Raw genomic sequence first — 22266 nt, 5'->3', positions numbered from 1 at the left:
CCACCAGCAGGGATTGAACCACCGACGCCCGGAAATACACGCTAGGACCACGCCGCCGGGTTGAGAGAGGAGTAGATAATATTGCCGCGAACCATACATTGGGTTTGTTTATTTGTGTTTTGCTTTTACCGCCCGGCTGCGCCGGTCTGTGTTATCTCTGCGCCAAGGGAAGCGCGTGTTCCATTCTTTCTTTCTGTGCCGCATGTGTTATCTGTTGTGATAGGGAGAGCATTCCGATCTAACGTGAACAGCCCAGAATAATCTTCTTGGATCTACTATGTTCTCGATGCGAATCGACGTTTCGAGAACCACGCGCGCCAAAAGATAAAAAGCCTGCAGTGCGGACGCCGGGGCATTCGATTCGACGACACTCGCCTGTGCAAGTCACTTTGTTGACCGCTGCTTCGCCGCCTCTGTATTCTTTTGAGTTGTTAGGGGAGCACAAGTTCGCTCCAATAAACGTGTTTCTCATTCAACACCACTGCATCGTCCTTGTCTTCGTGACATCTGGTGGAGGTGCTGGGTACGCACCCTTCATGCCCTCTACAACCTCGAAAAGCCGCCAAGCCAGTCCAACAAGAGCCAGCCCCCGCCTGCAAGATTTACCGCCCGAGTTCGGTCTTCTGCCAGAAGGGCCCAAGAGAAGGAACGCTGCAACCAACACCATGGTGCAAGAAACAACGTCGCCAATCATCCTGCAGCAGCCCCGAGAACCGCCATCGTTCCGGGGAGCCCCCGCTGAAGACCCCGAAGAATGGTTGGAGAAGTTGGAGCGCGTCCGCATCTTCAACAGGTGGGACGATGAAGAAACTTTCCGGCATGTCTTCTTTTACTTAGAAGATGCTGCTCGAACTTGGTTCGAGAACCATGAGAGCTCTTTGACCGACTGGACTCAATTCAAGAGGGAGTTCCTTAAGACCTTCACTACCGTGGTGAGAAAAGAGCGAGCTGCGCTTTTGCTTGAAACTCGAACGCAGCACCCCAACGAAGGAGTCGTGATTTTCGTTGAGGAGATGAAGCGACTTTTTCGTCGTGCGGACCCTGAAATGACCGAGGAAAAGAAGCTCAGGTTTCTAATGCGAGGAGTGAAGCAAGAGCTTTTTGCCTGTCTATTCCTTAACCCTCCGAAGACAGTGGCCGAATTCGCGTCTGAGGCGGCCGCGATGGAGAAGACGCTAGAAATTCGAACCAGGCAGTACGACCGCCCTGTCAACGCGCTGTTCTCGGAGACCATCGGTGCTGCAAATGGAAGCTCCGATACATTGCGAGAGACCATCCGAGCAGTGGTCAGGGAGGAGCTTCGGAAGCTTTTTCCAACGACGCCGCAACCTCAAGTGGCTTCCCTGACCGACGTAATCCGAGAAGAAGTCCAAAACGCACTGGGAACTTCTACGCCGTCGGAAGCACCCCGCGAACCACAAGCCATGACCTACTCCTCGGCTGTTCGTCAACCCCGCCCTGCTCCAACCCGTCGTCAAGAGGCTGAGCCATACCGCCGTCCAACGCCGCCCGCCCGACGCCCTGTAGACCAATACCAGACGCCAAGGAAGACCGACGTGTGGCGAACGCCCGATAATCGCCCGCTGTGCTACCACTGCGGAGAGGCCGACCACATCTACCGTCGCTGTCCCTACAAGAGGCTCGGTTTGCGAGGGTTCTCCGTCGACGCCCCACGCCCCCGATACGGCCAGCGCCCTGCTGAGATCGAAGAATACCTCTCCAACACCAACCGAGGACCAGCCCGCTTCAACCGTTCACCGTCGCCCTACCCGTCTCAGTCACCAAACCGCCGCAGCACTGCTGACTTCTCACGTGGAAGGTCCCCCAGCCCACGCGGGGGAAACTAAAAGCAGCAACTTCGGGAGGTAAAGTTGCACAACGGCGGAAAAATGAAAACCCTCCAACGACGCAGCGACTCGCTGAAGACCATCATTCACGACATGCCCTCATCCCGACGACCCGACCTAGCCCTAACGAGACTCCCAAACACGACGACAGCTACACGGCGCGACGCGTACCCGACCTGACCGAGACGTCCGTTGAGAAGACGACGACAACGACGATGCACAGTGCCCGACCATCAACACGTACAAGCAGAGATACGACGCCCCGACGAACCCGCAACTCGAGGACGACTGCATCTGACGTCAAGGTGTCCATCGACGGCTTTGACGTAGTCGCCCTCGTAGACACGGGAGCTGACTATTCGGTAATGAGCGGACCATTTGCGTCTCAACTGAAGAAAGTTATGACCAGATGGGACGGTCCGCACATACGCACAGCAGGAGGCCACCTCGTGACGCCAAGTGGAACGTGCACATCACGCGTCACCATAGACGGCACAACGTACCCTGCGGCGTTCGTCGTTCTGCCTAACTGCTCCCGCGACGTGATTCTCGGAATGGACTTTTTGACGGACAACGGCGCAATAATTGATCTGCAGACCAAGTCGATAACATTTTCCTCCAATCACTCCATGACGCCGCAGCCGAACCCCGATCACCGTGCTGCTGTCAGGATCGCCGACGATCACATCACCCTGCCACCCCGCGCAAGCTTGATGATCGCCGTCTACTGTGAGGATGCTGCTTCTGACATCGACGCTATCGTAGAGAGTGATCGAAGGTTGCTTCTCGACCGCGGTGTCTCCGTCGCAAGAGGCATTGCGCACTTTAAGCAACGCCAATCTCACGTTTTGGTCACTAATTTCACAGAAGAGTACCAGCATTTAAACAAGGGAGCTGCAATTGCGTTCCTCGAAGAAACGCAAGAAGCAAGTGATGTGATCGCAGTCGCCGACTTTGAACGCACACCCGTAGAAACATTCAAGCTCCCGCAGCCATTCGACGTGAATCCGGCGCTACCGCAAGAACAACGGAACAAATTATTGGCTTTGCTGCGTCGCTATAGCGAATGTTTTTCGTCGAGCGCAAAACTACGTCAGACCCCTCTAGCGAAGCACCGAATAATAACCGAAGATGGAGCCCGACCTACCCGACAGTCACCGTACCGCGTCTCTTCACACGAACGGGAAGCCATCCGGACTCAAGTCGACGACATGCTGAGCGATGACATTATACAGCCATCGAAAAGCCCCTGGGCTGCGCCCGTCGTACTCGTAAAGAAAAAAGACGGCACATTAAGGTTTTGCGTTGACTACCGGCGACTGAACAAAATCACGAAAAAGGACGTGTACCCCCTCCCCCGAATCGACGACGCCCTCGACCACCTCTGCCACGCGAAGTACTTCTCATCGATGGACCTGAAGACCGGCTACTGGCAAATTGAAGTGGACGAGAGAGACCGAGAGAAGACTGCATTTATAACCCCAGACGGCCTATACGAGTTCAAGGTGATGCCGTTTGGGCTGTGCACAGCACCAGCGACGTTTCAAAGAGTCATGGACACTGTGCTAGCTGGCCTTAAGTGGCACACCTGCCTCGTATACCTCGACGACGTAGTGGTATTCGCCCGGACTTTCGACGAACACCTTGCAAGGTTGGAGTCTGTACTCGAGGCCATTCGTACGTCGGGGTTGACGCTGAAGCCTGAAAAGTGCCGTTTCGCATACGGGGAACTCAAGTTCTTGGGCCACGTCGTCAACGCCGCGGGAGTCCTACCTGACCCGGCAAAAACTTCAGCCATTGCGAACTTCCCAAGGCCAAAAGACAAGGAGGGCGTGCGGAGATTTCTCGGGCTGTGCGCATACTACCGGCGCTTCGTCGCAAACTTCGCACGCATTGCAGAGCCACTTACGCGCTTGACGAAAGATAGCACCCCTTTCAGCTGGGAAAACGACCAAGAAAAAGCATTCGGCGAGCTGCAAAAACGCCTGCAAAGCCCGCCCGTGCTCGCTCATTTCGACGAAAATGCCGAAACGGAAATGCATACGGACGCCAGTGATATAGGCTTGGGTGCCGTCCTTGTCCAAAAGCAAAGCGGCTGCGAAAGGGTAATCGCCTATGCTAGCCGTGGTCTGTCGAAGGAGGAGAAAAACTATTCTGCCTCTGAGAAAGAATGCCTGGCTATTATATGGGCGATTTCAAAATTTCGCCCATACGTGTATGGAAGGCCATTCAAGGTTGTAACAGACCACCATGCGCTGTGTTGGCTCGCCAATTTGAAGGACCCCTCTGGCCGTCTTGGGCGGTGGAGCTTGCGCCTGCAGGAGTTCGACGTTACAGTCGTTTATAAATCCGGCAGGAAACACTCCGACGCCGACTGCCTGTCCCGCGCCCCCGTCGACCCACCACCACAAGACTCTGATGAAGACAGCGCGTTCTTCGGGATCGTGACGGAGAGCGACCTAGCCGCCCAGCAGCGTGCCGACCCCGACTTACGCGTCATAATCGAGTACCTCGAGGGATGCAACGTTGCCGTTCCTAGGACCTTCAAACGCAGTTTACCAGCATTCAGCCTGAGAAACTCCGTCCTTGTGAAGAAGAATTTCAGCACCGGAACAAGAGCGAATTACCTTCTCGTCATCCCCGCGGACCTTCGTGACGAAATTTTGGAAGCGTGCCACGACGACCCGTCTTCCGGACATCTGGGCACAGCCCGCACTATTGGAAAAATCAAGGCGAGGTACTACTGGCCCGGCCTTACCTCTGACGTCACCCACTACGTCCGGAGCTGCCGTGACTGCCAGCGACGAAAAACGCCGCCGACAAGACCCGCCGGACTTCTGCAACCGATCGCCGTCCCATCGAGACCATTTCAACAGATTGGAATGGACCTTTTAGGCCCGTTCCCTACGTCACGATCACAGAACAAGTGGATTGTCGTAGCGACAGACTACATGACGCGCTACGCAGAGACCGCCGCTCTTCCGAGGGGGACTGCACAAGAAGTGGCAAGGTTCTTTGTAAGCCAAGTTGTGCTGCGACATGGAGCCCCGGAAGTACTAATCACAGACCGCGGAACGGCATTTACTGCGGAGCTGATGCAAGGAGTATTACGCTACAGCAACACGGATCACCGAAGAACGACGGCGTACCACCCCCAAACGAACGGACTAACAGAACGTCTGAACAAGACAATCGCAGATATGCTGTCAATGTACGTTGACGTTGAACATAAGACTTGGGACGAAGTGCTCCCGTATGTCACGTTTGCGTACAACACGGCTATCCAGGAGACGACACAGCTGACGCCGTTCGAGCTTGTCTACGGTAGAAGGCCGACTACGATGCTCGACGCCATGCTTCCGCACGTAGAAGACGACGACCTCAACGCCGACGTCCACGGATATCTTCAACGTGCGGAGGAGGCCCGCCAGCTCGCTCGAGTTCGTATAACGGACCAGCAGCTGGTGGATGCGGGCCGCTACAACCTCCGACGCCGAGACGCCGAGTACCAACCAGGGGATCGTGTGTGGGTTTGGACTCCCATCCGACGACGCGGACTCAGTGAGAAGCTCCTGCGACGGTATTTTGGACCCTACAAGATTCTACGACGAGTTGGCCAACTTACCTACGAAGTGATCCCCGATGGTGACTCCGGCACATCACGACGACGCACGCGGCCTGAAGTCGTCCACGTGGTTCGCTTAAAACCTTTCTACGGACGATGACGAACTTTTATTTTCATTTGTTCGGACTGTCGCTTATGTTAGCATCGGGTCGATGCACTCTTAGAGGGGGGGTAATGCCGCGAACCATACATTGGGTTTGTTTATTTGTGTTTTGCTTTTACCGCCCGGCTGCGCCGGTCTGTGTTATCTCTGCGCCAAGGGAAGCGCGTGTTCCATTCTTTCTTTCTGTGCCGCATGTGTTATCTGTTGTGATAGGGAGAGCATTCCGATCTAACGTGAACAGCCCAGAATAATCTTCTTGGATCTACTATGTTCTCGATGCGAATCGACGTTTCGAGAACCACGCGCGCCAAAAGATAAAAAGCCTGCAGTGCGGACGCCGGGGCATTCGATTCGACGACACTCGCCTGTGCAAGTCACTTTGTTGACCGCTGCTTCGCCGCCTCTGTATTCTTTTGAGTTGTTAGGGGAGCACAAGTTCGCTCCAATAAACGTGTTTCTCATTCAACACCACTGCATCGTCCTTGTCTTCGTGACAATATTCAAGTGTACAGCGTGTAGTTCTGTACATAATGCGATAGATCCATTGCATCTCATGTCCGAATTTCTATCCGTGCAAGCGAACTTGACCGGGATTTGCGGTTTGCGTTTAGCGCTTTGCTAACTTTAGGGACTATTGCTCAGTTTGATTTTAAGTACAGCCTCACAACCGTAGTTTTTTCTCGTAAATAACAATGAACTCATCGTCGCCTTGTTGAGGTGGGTAGCTGGGTGATCGGACGACTGATTTGTTTCCGCACAAATTAGCGCAAACTAGGTGTATTCTTAGTGTGCGATGCATATTTTAAATGCTCCATGTAACGTATGTGAAAGGTGTCGTCTGTGTGAGTGTCAGAATAGGGAAACATGCCATAGTTTCCTGTTACACCTTGCAGTAGAGATCAGCTGGCATGCCCTACTTTGATGATCTGGGGACCTCTCATCAGATGTCACTGGCTGTTTTTCTGGTTGGTTACAATAGGTGAGTACCTTTTTCTATACAATTATAGTGCAATGCTCTGGCGTGCACTGTGAAATTTAGTTACCAGAACTTGCCTAATTTGACCGAGAGTGAGGTGATTTGGTCTTCCAATAGCACTGTATATATATGCATGTCGGCTTCTTCATTTCAGCAATTAATTGCTCTCCGAGTTTGGAATCAGTGAATTTGGATGTATTGTATTTAACGTCTTTATGTAATGTTTAACCTGAACCTTTGCTGCAATTGTACATTGGACTGCTGAAACGAAAGCACGAAGGTGGGACTTCTTAGTAAAAAAGAGAGAACTAGTATGCACAAGATGTGACATTTAGAAGTGACACGGCCGCTTGATGTCCCCCTTTTGGTGCAGCCCGCCGAATGCTCCTCTGTGAGAACGATAGTTCTCTTTCCCTCCGCCGCGTCGCCTGTGGCGCACGCTATCGGTGATGCGGCGGCGTCAATTCGGAAAGCGGCCACACAATCAGCCATCCGCGCTAGCAGTTTTTGGTTCGGCTGTAGTGTTACTGCGCTTTGTCATGCTTCATTTGAGACACCTTGCTGAACAGGCTGCAGTCACATATTTACGTGGAGTAAATGCATGGTCCTTAACATGAGATTGCACTATTCAGATAATTTTACTGGAATTTTTGATTCTGAAGCCTGTTTGTGAGCTTCGGGCTTTTTCTGAAGGAACTTCGGGCTGCTGATGACGACAGGCGAAAATATCAAGGTGGCGCGGGACAGCTTCATTTTTTCCACGTTCGGCTCAATGTGCGATCAGCTTAAGAGTCGAACTGGGTTCACAATTCACAACTTTTGTTGGATCTTAAAGGGGGCCTTGAGAACAAAACATTCCCTAACTTTCTGCATTCCATTAAACATCCCTCTCTCTCTCTCTAGAAGATTTGTTGTGAGGTTCTTAATGAGGTGGTTTGGTCAAATAACAGGAACGATGGGTCTTTTCCCGCACTGGATGTAGCACAACATGCTGTAGTGTGTTGTCAACCGACATGCCTAGAAACATGGCGTTGTTTTTCTGGTGGCTCTCTGTGACAATACGATAATGAGGAACATCGCCTCTTCTACAGAGTTGAGCACACTAAAATTCAGATTATGGAGCCGGTCATGCTTCAGGTTCCCGTTAAAAGAATACCCTAATGGGATAACGTCAGCCATGGAAAGCCCCCGCAGGACAAACCAAAGGAGCCTGCAGTCCATTTCAGTGGCACCGCCGGTTCGAGGTTCACAGCCGATATCAAGGCCGCAAATTTTGTCGACTTGACAGCCATTAGTTCCTTTTTGCTGTATTGACATTTCGTCAGTAATCAGGCTGCAGTATGGCTCTTTTAGTGACCGCAAGCTTTGTCCCTCCACTTGAAGCCGTTCCTTTATTAGGTTTGTTACTCGAGTCTCTCCTGCAGAAGGTCCAACGAGATTTTTAGTGCGCTTTGGCACGGCAGCTTTACCAGTTTTCTGCCCCTCAGATGCTCGTAACCTTTACAAGAAGTCGCCTTCCACAACACTTTCCCGCAACGTGGGTTCCTGCCTAGTCAGCGCCTTATCACTATTGATAATCTCTTCCATGACAAATTTTGCACACCTGTCTCCTTCTTGTGCCGCTTCCGAAAGGGTCTTTAGTGCTTGCACAGCTCGGTTGTCCTCATAGTGTTGAAATTTCTCTAAATTCATCACAGGTTTTCTAAAGTTTTTGCAAGCGTTCGTTTAGTCTGCACTTTCACCTCAAGACGGTGTGCGTTTTTTTTTTTTCGTTGCTTCAATCCATCCACCCAGGTTAAATGTCATCTGGCATTCTTCACCTTTCAATTTACTGCGTTCCTAATCTTCAACACACTCGCCTGAAGCTATGTTTTCTTGCGTCTGGTGTTCACTGGCTGCGCTTTGAGCGTGGAATTCTTCTAGACGAGGGTGTTTTGCTTTTTTCCCACCTGCTGCTAACGCATGTTCTCTTGAAATTCTCGTTTGCATGCATGCACGCTTGCATCTTACTAAAGTCCTTTTCCGGGAAAGGTATTGCCACCATGCGATGCCTTTTAGAGCAGTGCAGGTCAAGAGCACCGTTCCATGACCTGAAGGGAGTCCTAGCAGGATGGTTTTCACTTAATTTGGTGAAAATGTTCTTTTTCTGCAGATTTTCGATTTTTATGGCAAAGAGGAATGGCAGAAGCAAGGGACCACATCCAAGTGACCACCTCAGAATGTTTAAGGAGGCATGTGAAATGTGAGTATACATTTGTTTTCAGTTGATCTGCATTTTATAAGCTTTAGTGTGTAACTCAGTTATTTTTTCTTTTCATCTGCCCACCTTTTCGAAGATAGTCACCATATTAGATATTTATTGATAATATATTCAACGTTAAAACCAAGTTTGTTTTGTGTATATTTTTAGCACCCCAGCACACACCTCTAAGCTCTCATAAAATGCTTGACAAGTTTTCAGAGCATTGTACCAGGATAGCAGAAAAATGATCACGACATGAATTGACAGAGCAAAACGCAAGTCACGCAAGCTTACTTATTTGCTGCAAATCTTATTTTATAAATTTATTGGCAAGAAGTGAAATCAGTTTTAATTAGCATTGCGTACCACCTTTCCTTTTCACGTCGTCATCATTTTTGCGTAATTTCGCATATCTGCCGTCATACCGTCACCCAACCTGCCAGCATTGACGCTACCATTATCAGCATGCCGTCAGCACCGATGTACCGACTTCTACCAGCATGCCGACATCCATCACCCTGCCAGCATGCAGTCATCTGCCGTCATGCCATCATTAATGCCATTACCATAATTCACTATATTGATGTTTGATGAATTCCATGAACTCCAAATTTATAATAGGGTGGTCCTGACTCATTCCCCAAGACGCAGTCAGAGCTACTATGTAAATTGCATGACAAATACTTCCCACCGTCCCCCGTTACGCCTATCCCAGACTATACGGGAAGGCCAAATTCTGATCTTGACAGGGGCATACAGCTATGTGAAGTGGAAGCTGCAATGGCAAAGCTTAGACGCAATACCACTCCCGTACGAGCTGAGATAACCAACAAAGCGTTACCGAACCTCGAGTCTTCCTCCGTGACTGCTGTTACCGCAAACATGAACACCTGCTAGAAGAGCGGAACCCTTCGACCGGAATGAAAGACCGCAGAAGTGCAATTCATTCGCAAACCTGGCAAGGAACCAGATATTGGAAACCTCCGTCCCATCTCTCTGACTTCTTGCGTGGGGAAGCTTATAGAACACATCGACCTCACGAGGATGCAGAAATACCTAGAAAGCACCGCAAAACTGCCATCCACCATGTTTGGCTTTATGCCGCATCTTTGAACTCATGATATCCTGTTGCAACTGAAAGAAGATATGCTGCAAGCCAACAGCCACACGCCAAAAGCCCTACAAGCCCTCTACATAACTTCGGCATTTGATAATGTCACCCACCACGCTATCTTAGTCAACCTCAATGGTCTAAACTGTGGGAACCGAACTGACAACTATCTCCGAGACTTTCTGTCAGGACGGAAAGCCACTATCAAGATCGGAGACATTACTTCGGACCCCATCGACCTTGGTGGGAAAGGTACGCCACGAGTGGTTCTGTCGCCCCTACTGTTCAATATCGCCCTCATTGGCCTCCCCGCAAAACTAGGGGTCATGCCAGATCTTCACCATGGCTTGCACGCCGACGATATAACGTTGTGGGCTGATAAGGGTTCGGTGGGTGGAAATGCAGGACCGCTTACAACTTGCCGCCGATGTAGTCACTGAATACACGGCGAGCTATGGCCTCTCTTACTCACCGCAAAAATCAGAGCTCCTCATGGTGCACCGGGGAAGGCGGCAAGCTACAAGCATCGAGATCGTCCTGGACCATACCATCAGGCCTTCCCCTCACATTAAGATCTTGGGAATGTTCTTTCAGGCAGACAGCAGAAATACAGTTCTAATAAGCTAGCTCAAGCGCACTACCGAAGAAGTCGCACATATGCTCTGAAGAATAACAACAGTCTACAGTTATGAAAGAGACGGAACCACACTCCGGCTGGTTTTGGCCTTTGTGATATCCCGACTGGCTTACACCCTTCCATATACTCAACAAGAATGAAACAGCTAAATTGGATGCATTAATCAGAAAGGCATATAAGCAGGTTCTGGGGCTCCCAGTAAGCACCTCGAATGAAAAACTTTTAAAACTGGGTATTCACAACACAGTGGCTGAAATCATCGAGGCTCATCTATCAAACCAGCGAAAAAGATTGAGGTGAAGTATCACTGGGAGAAGCCTCCTAGAAAGACTAGGAATGACGTCCCTTGTATCGGACGTCCCTGTATTATCGGGATGTGCCAATCGAACTGCGAGGGAAGATTGCAGTAGCGCCCATACCGCGCAACATGCTTGGCAGGAGAGGCAAGAGCTCATGCAAGCGGAAAGGCCAACGACAAACGACAACAGGGACCGCAGTGACTATACTTATGTGGCAGACTACGCCAGAATGGGATCGATGACTGCTGTTGTGACAACTGCAACATCGTATATTACCAGCATCATCTTACCCTGCACGAGCACTGGCCAAGCAGAAGAGGCTGTCATTGCCCTGGCCATCTCTCAGACGACCGCAGATGCAGTTATAAGAGATGCGCAACCGGCATGCCCAAATTACCTGAATGAAAGAATATCCAAATGTGCCTTAAACATTCTTCTTGAACGTCCCAAGACTTCACCGACGAATCAAAATACTCTGGACTCCAGCCCATTCGATTCTCCAGGGCAATAACACCGCCCATAGTGCTGCCTGAGAGCTAACCCACCGGGAATCACGAGGGATAGAGGCTGCGAGCCCACTGCTCACGTACCACGAGATCAGTCAGCATTGCAGGCTCGAGCACAGGGTTTCTTCCCGGCCCACGAATCGTTACCTAAAGCCCAGGAGAGATTAATTAGGCTGTTTCAAACGAATACGTTTCCACACATGACGAAATTGCGCCGAATGTATCCGACCCAGTACTCCGCTCTGTGTCAGGTTTGTAGCGAACCTGTCACGCTCTACCATACGGTGGGGGGGGGGTGTCAGAAAAATCCCAAGATAGACAGAATTCCTCACTCGTCTTATGAGCAGTGGGAGAGCGTGGTGTCCAGTTCCAGCCGGGAAGACCAGCTTCGGTTGGTTGAAAGGGCCGTCGCAGGTGGCACCGCCAATGGGGTCCTGAAATGAGGACACCACTCCCCAATTTTTTTTTTGCTAATAAAGAAGTTTATTCTCTCTCTCTATCTCAATATTTGTTCTGCCTGCTGTTGCCATGAAACCGCAATAAAACAGAATTATCGTTGCGTGCAGGCTTTCGCTCAAGACTTCGCTTTTTCGCCGACGCGTAAGATAGCTTCTGCAGCATACTAGAGCAAGTGATTTGTTCAGTTAGTGATCCGGGAACTATATTGAACGCCGTTTTATCCCATGCCGTTTTATTGAAAATGTTTTCCCCAGCCTTTTTGTTTTATTTTTATTATTTTTAATAATACCTAGATGGCTCAACATCTTCAATCAGGCTCGCGTCATTTGTCCTGCCGCCACAGAGCATTATTGAAAACAATTTGTAGTACTAGTATAGTAGTTTGTTTGATTTCTAGTGCGCTTTTTATGCTTTTGTGGGGCGCAAAGTTTGTCTCCACAACTTTCTGACTTCTGCATTCCTAACTTTTTATGAACACGGAGTTGCTAGGGGGTCATCCAGCCTTGCCCTTTGTTCTCCACGCCTTGCTTAGAACCGAAGAGGGAAAAGTTTGCCACCATACTGCAAGATGGTGCTCCTTTTTTTTCCTCTACACCTGAGTGTCTCACGCGTTTTCAGCCCACACCCTTTCCTTTCCTGGCTTTTTTTGGCTCACGCCACATGTTTTTTTATCAGGGATGTCTCTATTCATGGTGCCCTCGCCTTCGTACGCCTGTGTCAGAACTGCGCTTCCAGAGAAGGGTTCAAAGGCTAAATACAAGATTTAATGTAGCTACGGTCTTTCCGTGTTCTTGGGATATTGGTTTCTACAACTTGGTTTTGGTTCCACTTATCCTAGCATTTCGAAAAGTCCTTCCAAGTTGATTCCAGATGTACAGCACAATAGCGCCGCATGAGTAAAGAGTTGTGCCACAAGACAAGCTTCGGTCATGCAGTGGTATCGTGGTGGAATACAGAAGCGCTCAAAAAAACAAGGACGAAGGAAGAAGTAGACAACACGGCGCTTTCTAGAAGTAGAAGTAAAAGCGCCGTGTTGTCTACTTCTTCCTTCGTCCTTGTTTTTTTGAGCGCTTCTGTATTCCACCACGATGAACACATACCAACTAGCCCAACTTTCCGTTCTTATGCAGTGGTAGCCTGGGGAGATTCGAGATGGAGGGGACGGCGCCTACAAACACAATCAGAGCTTGTGGCTTCGCCACCATTGTCGCGGCCCCACTTTCGCCAGCTGACTTACCCCCCTCCCCCCCATTCAACTAGCACTAATCTATTCATTGTTCCTGGAACCATATTTCTACAAGATGGAAACAATGCGGCCACATGGTTAGGAGTCGCGAACAAACCACGTGACTAGAACTATTGGGGGAGGACAAGGCTCCGGACCACGTGACCAAACAGGGTTGAGCAGAGTATATATTTGGCGATTTCCTGACCGCAGTATAGTAAAAATCTAGTTGACACCAAAGCTGCGAGTTCAAGTGAAGCTAACGAAAACTGTACGCGGAAAGGAAAAGCTCTGTGCTGACGGGTACGTTTATGTTCTGGACAAAAAGGTGAACGCCAAGTATTACTGGAAACGTGAACCTTACAAACAGTGTGACAGTTGGATGGTGACTCTGTACGACGGCAAAAGAGATGAGCACACCGAGAAAAGACGAAAGTAACACAACCATCTTCGGCACTCTACGAGGGCCGAGGTGTTACGGGCAAAAAAAAACCCTTAAAAGCAGGGTCATGGCTTCTGCAGCTCCTCCAGTGCAAATTATCGAGGTAACAGTTGTTATACTGTACTCTATTAGATGTAACTAAGGTTCTTTTTTTCAGAATGTTTCGACCTCAATGTCAGCGGAAGGATGCCAATCTCTGGGATGCCCAGATACACTGCGTAAAGTGATAGGCCGTGCTCGCGCCGCACACTATCCTCCCGAGCCTGCTCATTTGAGACTCTAACGGTTCCGAATAAAACTAAATGATCGGCCACAAGAACTTTCTGCAGTATGATGGGGTCTCTACTGACGGAACGAGGACCCTTCTTTTCGCGACTTCTGAGGGGCTGAAACACCTTTCCGACGTATGTACCAGTTTTCTTGCACTTTCACTTGCTTTTATGGTTTTCAACATTTTAAATGCAGAGCATTTCTTAGCCTCGCCTCTTCCTGCGTCGGACGGCGTCCACAGCTCCGCGTCCGCAGCAGGTGCGCCTCTCCTCCTTCCCTCCTCTCTTACAACAGCAGCTGGCGCGCGCATGCGTCGTAGTCAGCCCGTTCGCTCCATCGCGGTCTCGGCATAACAGGTGCGCGATAGCAGCGTAGTGGGGCGTGGAAGGGCGCGCGCTGCTTGCGCATGCGCGCTCTCCCCCCCGTACTGCTCTCCCTCTACTGCGCGCGCTGCAAATATAAAGCGGCTAGCGGTCGCTCGTGCTTCAGTCACTGCGTTGCTCCTTCCTTCCTTGGTTGACGCTCGCTCCCACGTTTACTCGTGTCTGCTACTCCAGCATCACGGAAGAAGCGATGGCAGCAACACTACCTTCAACCAGTACTGAGGCCCCAATGCTCTGCATTTACTCGTGTTCCCCTCGCGGGAAGGTGCGGTAATTTTTTTTGCTTCTTTCAGTCCCCTACCATGCTGTGTGACGGAACGTTTAAAAAAGTACCGAGACTGTTTTACCAGCTTTACACATTTCGTGGTGTAAGGAAAATTGGTGACCCGGGGTTTCGTGCCCATTCGCATACGCCCTGATGTCCTCTGAGCCTGAGGAAGCCTACACTCATTTATTCACTGTGAGTAGCTCCTACTCTTTCATTATTTTCGATATGCTCGGCTGCTTAACTCTCGTGTTGTTAATTAGTTTCCACATTTTATTGCACTCAGGTACTCGTCGATGCTGCCAGCCGCCACGGATTTGTTCTCTCGCCACGCTTCGTAATCACGGATTTTGAAGCGGCGGGGATTAGCGCTTCAAGGCGAATTTTCAAGGACAACGTACAGCATGGATGCTTTTTCCACTTTTCGTGGAATGTTTTCAAGCGAGTACAGAAAGTCGGTTTCAAGAGCTTATACGCTAGCGATAGCTACTTTTCAAGCAGTGTGCGTCAGTTGTGCGCTGTGGCGTTCTTTCCGCCCAACAGGATGCGTAGTGTAAGTAATGTCACCAGTTATAATGTGGGTCGCAAAAAGCCTACTCCTTTCTTTTTCACTTTTTCAGGGGTGTGGTGAAATCAAAGCGAACTTCCCACCATCAGAGTCAGGTCTCTTGAAATGGTTTGAGAACTACGTGGTAGGAAAAGCGTGCCAACTTCCTTGCGGCACCGTCATCCGCGAGCCACCACGGTTTCCCCCTGAGTTCTTTTCTGTTGACCACCTCATCGCAGAAGCACAACCTCAGGGGAACAATACTACCCAAGGGTGGCACAGCCGTCTCTTGAAGGTTGCCGGTGCAGCCCACCCCGGTTTCTGGCGCTTTTTGTGCACCCTACAGCGCGAAGAGGCGGAAACGAGCGACCGACTGGAGGCATGCTTACGCGTCCAGCAAGCCGGGAGACAGAAGAAGGCACTTCGACTGAGGGAAGAAAAGCTGATGCGTCCTTACGGAGATCGGCGACACATGGCGACCAGCGACTTCCTCCGTATTGTTGCCCACAACTTAAAAAAAGAAACTGATTATGCGGTTTTACTTCGAGCAAATGTGGGTATCTGTACTTGTATCGTTTGTTTCACGTCCCCACAATAAACTTGTCTCAGAGATGCTATTTAGTATCACCTGTTTTCCTCTGCTGGGTAAAGGAGGATTCTCGACGAACGCACAATAGAGAAAATGTGAAAAAACATTTGTGCATAAATGTATGCAATTACTGCGTATCTTACCCAGCCTGCTCATTGCAACGGCAAGGCTATCATATATCATATACCGTCGAATAAGAACAGACCAGAGGAGGGTCAATATATACAAAATTATTGTTTCGTTTGCACCTGGCCCTCGAGAGATTGATACCAGCCTAATGCACTCATACACACCTGCACCTGAGACAAAAGCACGGAGTTAAGGGTGGTCATTATGCACTAGTTTGGTAATACAAAATCGAGCTTACGCTCTTGAACCCTATAAATTATGGCGCGAAAAAAAACAATGGTGGTTGAAAGGAACAAAACCGCACAAAACATGCTAAATTGTATTGGAGTCTTTTTTTGTGTGTAATGCACAGCTAAGACAGGACCGTAGAAAAATATTCGCGAATTTGGTTACTCCAAATTAAACAAAATAAAAAGTGAAAATGACCTCGAACCTAGGGAGATCTCACTTTCGATAAAACGGAAGTAGGTGCTGCGTTAAAACGGCATTCGATCAAACGGTGTTCGATAAAACGGCGTTCGATAAAACTGCGTTCGATAAACTGTCTGGGGACCGTTTGTTTATGTAGTTCAGGTGTAATTTCTAAAAATGATTTTAAAATATGTCCTTGGTAAACGTTAAGAATGCAGCATAAAAAACAGCTTCTGAAAATTTTCAATGATTACTTCTGGAAGACTCTTCGGGGAAATCAGGGTTTGTGCAGATTCACCGGCGTCAGCCACCTAACGAGATTTCGAAATTGTGAGGCAGGCTTCAGCCTGAAACGGAACTTCAATTCATGATCTGAAGGGATGTCTACCTGCTCGAGGTCAGAGGCTTCGAAGTGTTGTGCGAGACCTCCGTTGAGGGGTTCATGGGTTCACTTAGAGGGACACACGTGGTTTTCAGTACAGTAGCGGCATTTTTGTTTAAACTGGTTGGCGTACTGGTGAAGGGACAGCTTAATTGAAAATAAACACTACCGAAAAACTATAAGTGCTCTCATAGCTAGTTACTGGGGGCAGTAATAAGGAAAATGGCTGACATGAAAATTTGGTTAGGTTTTGGAGTAACGAGCGAGTGCCGTCTGCTCACAGCCCGTGGGCAGCCTCCGCCAGCACCGGGTCGTCGAAATAGGCACCGTACGACCCGGCACTGCGCTGTAGCCACCTGTCACGTGTTCTTCACAGGTGCGTGGGGTACATTTTGCAGCGAAAAAATAAATACTGAACGGCATGGCAAGTTTGGCACGCCATTTACGCTGGTTCGTATCCCCACTTTGTCATCTCTCGCTGTTGTTATTTAATGCGTAAGCATTTTTTGACGACTTCATCTGATATCTGTCCATCCGCTGAATATGTATACACGTGGTTCATATGTTGCATTTAGTGAACGGTCCCAGTCGAAAAAGACGAAAAGAAAAATTTCTGTAGTCTGTCATATTTTCGCGTGTCGTACTTGTCGTGTTGTCGCTTGCGGCATTCTTGTCGTGTTGTGATTCTGGTTTTCTGTTGCGTGTCGTATTCCTGCCTGATTTTTATGTTCTGTCGTGCCGAATTCCTGTTTTGTCGTGATCCTGATGTTCCGTCAGTAGTTGCACATGGTTTGAATGTCATTGCCCAATGGGAAGAGTAGCGTAAATGGCAGTTCGGTTGGGACTACAGGGACGTTTGTCGTTGAGAAAATGGACTTTGTCGTTACGACAGAAATGCGTGTCGTAACAAAAGATGGTTTTGTCGTAACAACAGGACTTCTGTTGTCACGACCAAGTTTTGTGTCGTACGAGAAGAATCGTTGTTACGTTATTGCGGTATTCCTGTTGTGATTTTAGACTAGGCCTGTATTTAACAAAGTGGCCTTAACTTTTATAAGGCTGTAGTCTCCAGTTTCGGAGGCCTACAGCCTCCAAGCAATCATGGGTGCAAGTATACGGGTGCGGATGAGCCGAAGGAATGATTACGCATTTTCTGATAACATTCCAACCGCGGAGTTTGTACAATTGCTTATTTGCTTCTAGTATAGATTTGGCATTTCATGTCTACGTGCACGAGCGAGGAGAGAAAGGCCCGCCAGTTTGCCCCCTCGGAAGCGTAGCAGCGGCCAAGGCTTTTACTGCATAGTAGGCTGAATAGTTACGTGTGGCCACACCGCACGGGTATTAGGGATTGGTGCTATTCGCGCCGCCGATTACACGGACGGGCCCGTACCCATTACGTCTGCGCGCGCATCACGAGCTCATCATGCCCTGGGGACACGTGCAGGTGTGCCCCAATGTGCCGTAGTGCAGCCGAGTGCTGCAACTGCAAGCGAATTTCTTGAGCGTTACCGAGGCGAACCGAGGCTCGACGGCCCTCCATTGGAGTCTCACTAACCGCGCCCGCAAGGTGCGCGTGTGAGCGTTCGTGTACTTTGATTCTTCTGCGCATCTGAGCAGCATCAGCCTAACGTGGAGAGCCTGTCCCTGCAATAATTATGACTGAAAAAAATAGCTTGGAAATTCGTTCTTTTGCGTTCGCGTTCAAGCCACACCTCAGCGTACGCTATGAGGCGCGACGTTGCGGAGGCGTGCGTCTTATCTTCGACTACTCGCGAAAGCTTCATAACGAGGGCCGAAATCTCGTAAACAAGGGCGTTTTCGTTTTTCAACTCCGAGCCGCACGAACGTGATCGCTGTAATTAATAATTTCCGTTTCCCTCCCTCCACGTTTGAGAAATTCGTTCGCGCAAGCCGCTCGCAGCGCCTTGTCCGGCGCGTGTGGAATATACGCGGGCGTGGTCGCTGGTCTTCGAGGGGTGTCTTCGCGTGCAAATGAGGCTCGACGGAAGGGCAGTCCACTCAAACGGCCATAGCATCTGAAACGCGATCGCTGAGGTTAACGTCAGGCCGCGGACCTGCGACTCCGATGAACCAGCAGTGGTTGCGTTTGCGCCCGCCCTCGTCGTAATACACCAAGAGAAAAAGATGGACTAAAGAATTCCTCGACGGCTGCTAAAGGAATGTGAAAAGGATATTTACTCAATCGCTTAGAGACACTCGTACTTTGGCTCGTTTTATTTAAGCCGAGCATTTATATTCCCCGAACCCCGCTCTCGTCCACACACCGCAGTGACGGATGACGTACGGACGAGGAGAGAAAACTCTCCTCCGGACAGTCTCGATTGGAGAAAGACGAACAGAACGGCCCAATGGTGCGGCCATGGGGGAAATAAACTGTTCCTTCTTACTAGGGTGTGGCTCGATCGGAGAGGGCGCCTTGACGTGCCGTTAGCAGTACAACTAGGCTACCGTGATGCGTATCCCTATGGTCTCGGGTTCGGGTCCCAAGAATGTTTCTCTTCATTTTCTACATTTTTTTTCCCCAAACACTTCAAATATATTTCCGCACTAAAAATTGGCGGATGCCACGTATACGTAGGAATTCACGTAACGGGAAACTTTTATCGGGGCATACCTGGGTTGAAATGAGCCGGCGTATTGCATTTTTACAGTGTCATTGTTCTTGGCGCAGTCAGTAATTTTTCGGAACAGTGCGCAGTGTGGGGTGCGTCGAGAAATACGAGACGTAACGAGGAACGTTCAACGTCTCAAACTCCATGACGTAGACAACACCCCCCATCCCTCCCCCCCCCCCCCCCCCCCCCCTACCCCGTAAGTCTTTTTCGGGGTCGTCAGGGCCCGATACTTCGGAGGCCAGCGTTATCTGGTGTAAGATAAAGGCCAGCGCCGCACGGCCAGAAAACAGCAGCAGCAGCAGCAGCAGCAGCAGCAGCAGTACCAGCCCCCGTGAAACCGGTGCTCGAGCAAAATATTCACTTTAAAATGCCAAACTACTTCCCCTATACTTTCCTTGGCGTTTTTGAATGCTGGCTTTCTTTTTATGTTCATTCAATAAGCTCCTGATTCGAAATTCTAATTTTGCTCCGCACATTGAGGGAGCTCCGGTTCTAGCAGTTTCGGTACCATAGATAGCATGAGATGGTTACCCGATAGTTTACAGCTCCCGGCACGTCGTACACTCTCGTGTCACGGCTAGGTGGTTAGAAAGAAGGTTCCTTTCACCACCCCGGGTTATCAAAGCTGTGCTGGCGACTTCACCTAAGCGCATATGATACCTTTACATACACATAAATACACGGGAAGGAATGTGAAGCCTACCGTCATCACGCCATCATACGAAAGCGCCTCTCCACCGGAGGATAAAAAGTTTATATTAGCGGCAATTCGCGAGCAGAAGCCGCATCGGCACTACGGAATCCATGCCGGCACCTGCCTTGGGTCCCCAAACTAAAACATGGGGACAAAGATTAACGGCTATCTCTCAAAAATCAACGAAGGCATAGATTATGGACAGAAACAAAATAAAATAAAAACGTTGTATATATACAGCACCCCATTACATGAATTTCCGCACTACTTTTTGATATTGCCGCAGTTCTGTTTCCGCCGAAAGCTGTGTTTGGCAAACGACGGAAGGCGCGCGCGGCCACGTTTAAAATCACCCTAAAAAAAGGCACGAATGTCCTCCCAGATAACAGTCAGGTAAGAATGCACGGCGTGGCTCTCGAGTCAAGCGGCAGAGCCGACCTCACATTCGCCAAAATGAAAGAGAAAATCGTTAATTAAACAGTTGCTACAGGAGTACGCGCCTAGCCAAGGGAAGAGCTGGGATGTGAGAAGAAACCGTAAGTCCGACGCAGTCACTGATCATGATCCGAATATCTCGGAGCGTACATTAATACAAGCGTACACGCACCGAGGAAAATAAAGTGAAGGCCATCACCAGGACAGCGTATTAGGCAGCCCTCAACGTCGCAGTTTTTACCGGGAGACGAACCGACAACTGGAGGGCCCCCAGGGTAACCGAATGGACACCCACAGGCGGGTCGAGAAGAAGCCGAGGGCCTTTCCCTCTGGAAGGCAGATAATAAGAAAATTCGTAGGCAAAAAGTGGACTCGGGAAGCGCAGCACCGGGACCGGTGAAAGTCAGTGGGAGAGGCCTTCGTACTGCGGGGGCCTAACTTGGTTGTTGGTGACGATGATGATGAATAGGTCCTACAATTGTGTCTTTAAACTACTTTGGAAGAGATCGGAGAAACCGCTCTGGTAGCACCAAAACAAACACACCACCCCCCCCCCCCCCCTTCCCGAAAAGTATCGATTGCGTGCCATCACGAACATGTCACAGATCCAGTGACTCCGCATGAAAACTCTCTGCCAAAAACATGCATCCAAACTATACCTAGACAAGGACAGGCGATATTGCAGGATCAACTTCATTCGAGGACGTGTTTTGATGTTTATTTACTCCACGTCCAAGTAGACGTCGATTGCGCGAGGACTTCCGCTGGCTGCTCGGTTGCGTTTCGCAAACTTTAAAATTGGTTTTAAATATGTTCTATGCTGTGTTTGCCGCTGATATCTCGCAGATGATGTATGTGTGCTCCCACCAATCTGATGACCACCTTATCTCGCCTTCGAAATTTCGTGTCAGGACTCCTTTGCGCCACAGAAGCACAGAAGGCCCCCGTCTCTCCTCGGCCACGGCGATTGAACACCCTTCTGCTAGTCCTTGTCTCTTCGCTTAACTTCACTGCTCGTGGAACATTGATCGTAAATGCAGCAATTCCGTTGGACAACGGTCCCACGGAATCCAACGGTTGAACGGTCCAATCTGCGAGCTATGGGGCGGCCACGAGTCGTTCGCTCCTTGGAAGAACAAAGATCATTCGATGAATGAGGCCGCGAACGCCAAAGGAAGAATCAACGTCGCCGCAGAGCATCACACGCCGACCAGCAACCGGAAGCTGAGGCAAAGCGCCAAAGGCCGCGCCGTCAAGGCGACGCACAACAACGCAACATCGACAACGCCGTGAGGATGCGCCGTTACCACGCCACCAGGCAGAACAACGCATTCAAAGGTGCGCATTCAAAATTTAAACTCGATTTTGTCGACCGTCATTACGGCGTCAGTTGCGAAGTGTGCGATTGTGTCTTGTTTTACAACAACGTCAGCAAAATCGGAAATGTTAAAGATTCAGACGGAAAGGAGGCCGCGCTTGGGTTGCTGGTCGAAAACTTCCCGCAAAGGGCTTCCAACGTTAAGGAGTTCGTGGTGTGCGGAATGTGCAAGGAGTCTCTAGTAAATGGCGTCATGCCGAACACGCGACCATCTTCGGCTACGTATACCCGCGGCGCCCGTCTCATCTCCCTCGCCTGAACGCGGTCGAGGAGGGCCTGATCGCACCCAGTTTGATGTGCATGTGCGTAGGGCGTCTCTCTCACGGCCGCGGTCAGTACGGCATCCGCGGCCAGATAGTGAACATTCCCATCGATGTGCAAAGCACCCTGCAGTCCCTCCCTCACCACATCTCGGACGACAGCGTGGTGGAGGTTCAAATCAAGCGCTGACTGATACACCAGCCGGCGTACAGGTCCGGAGTGGTCACAAAGGCTAACATCAAGACCTGGTTCGAGTACTTGTGGATACGCCTCTGTACAAGTGCTACAATGTACGGTTTGATCCAAAACGTTCGAGAACATTCCCGAAGATGCTCCGGTACATGACGAAGCTGAGGCTTTGGATGAGGTGACCGACATCGACGATCCCGTTCAGTGCGCCTCGGCCATCCA

General features: G+C 50.0%; 1 protein-coding gene across 1 annotated transcript in view; it reads right to left on the bottom strand.

Moving 5' to 3' along the window:
* Positions 1-22266, bottom strand: part of LOC144179294 (uncharacterized) — a 262947-nt gene that overhangs the window by 72823 nt on the left and 167858 nt on the right. The window contains exon 3 of the mRNA XM_077707602.1: positions 11679-11780. Within this exon, the coding sequence (XP_077563728.1) occupies positions 11679-11780 (102 nt within the window). The remainder of the gene's footprint in view (positions 1-11678; positions 11781-22266) is intronic.

This window comes from Haemaphysalis longicornis, unplaced genomic scaffold (assembly GCF_048455015.1).
Source record: "Haemaphysalis longicornis isolate Haplotype H1 unplaced genomic scaffold, Haemaphysalis longicornis Haplotype H1 scaffold_1, whole genome shotgun sequence".
Taxonomy (NCBI): Eukaryota; Metazoa; Arthropoda; class Arachnida; order Ixodida; family Ixodidae; genus Haemaphysalis; species Haemaphysalis longicornis.
The sequence above is the reverse complement of the archived record's forward strand: the minus strand, read 5'-3'. Positions and strand labels throughout refer to the sequence as shown.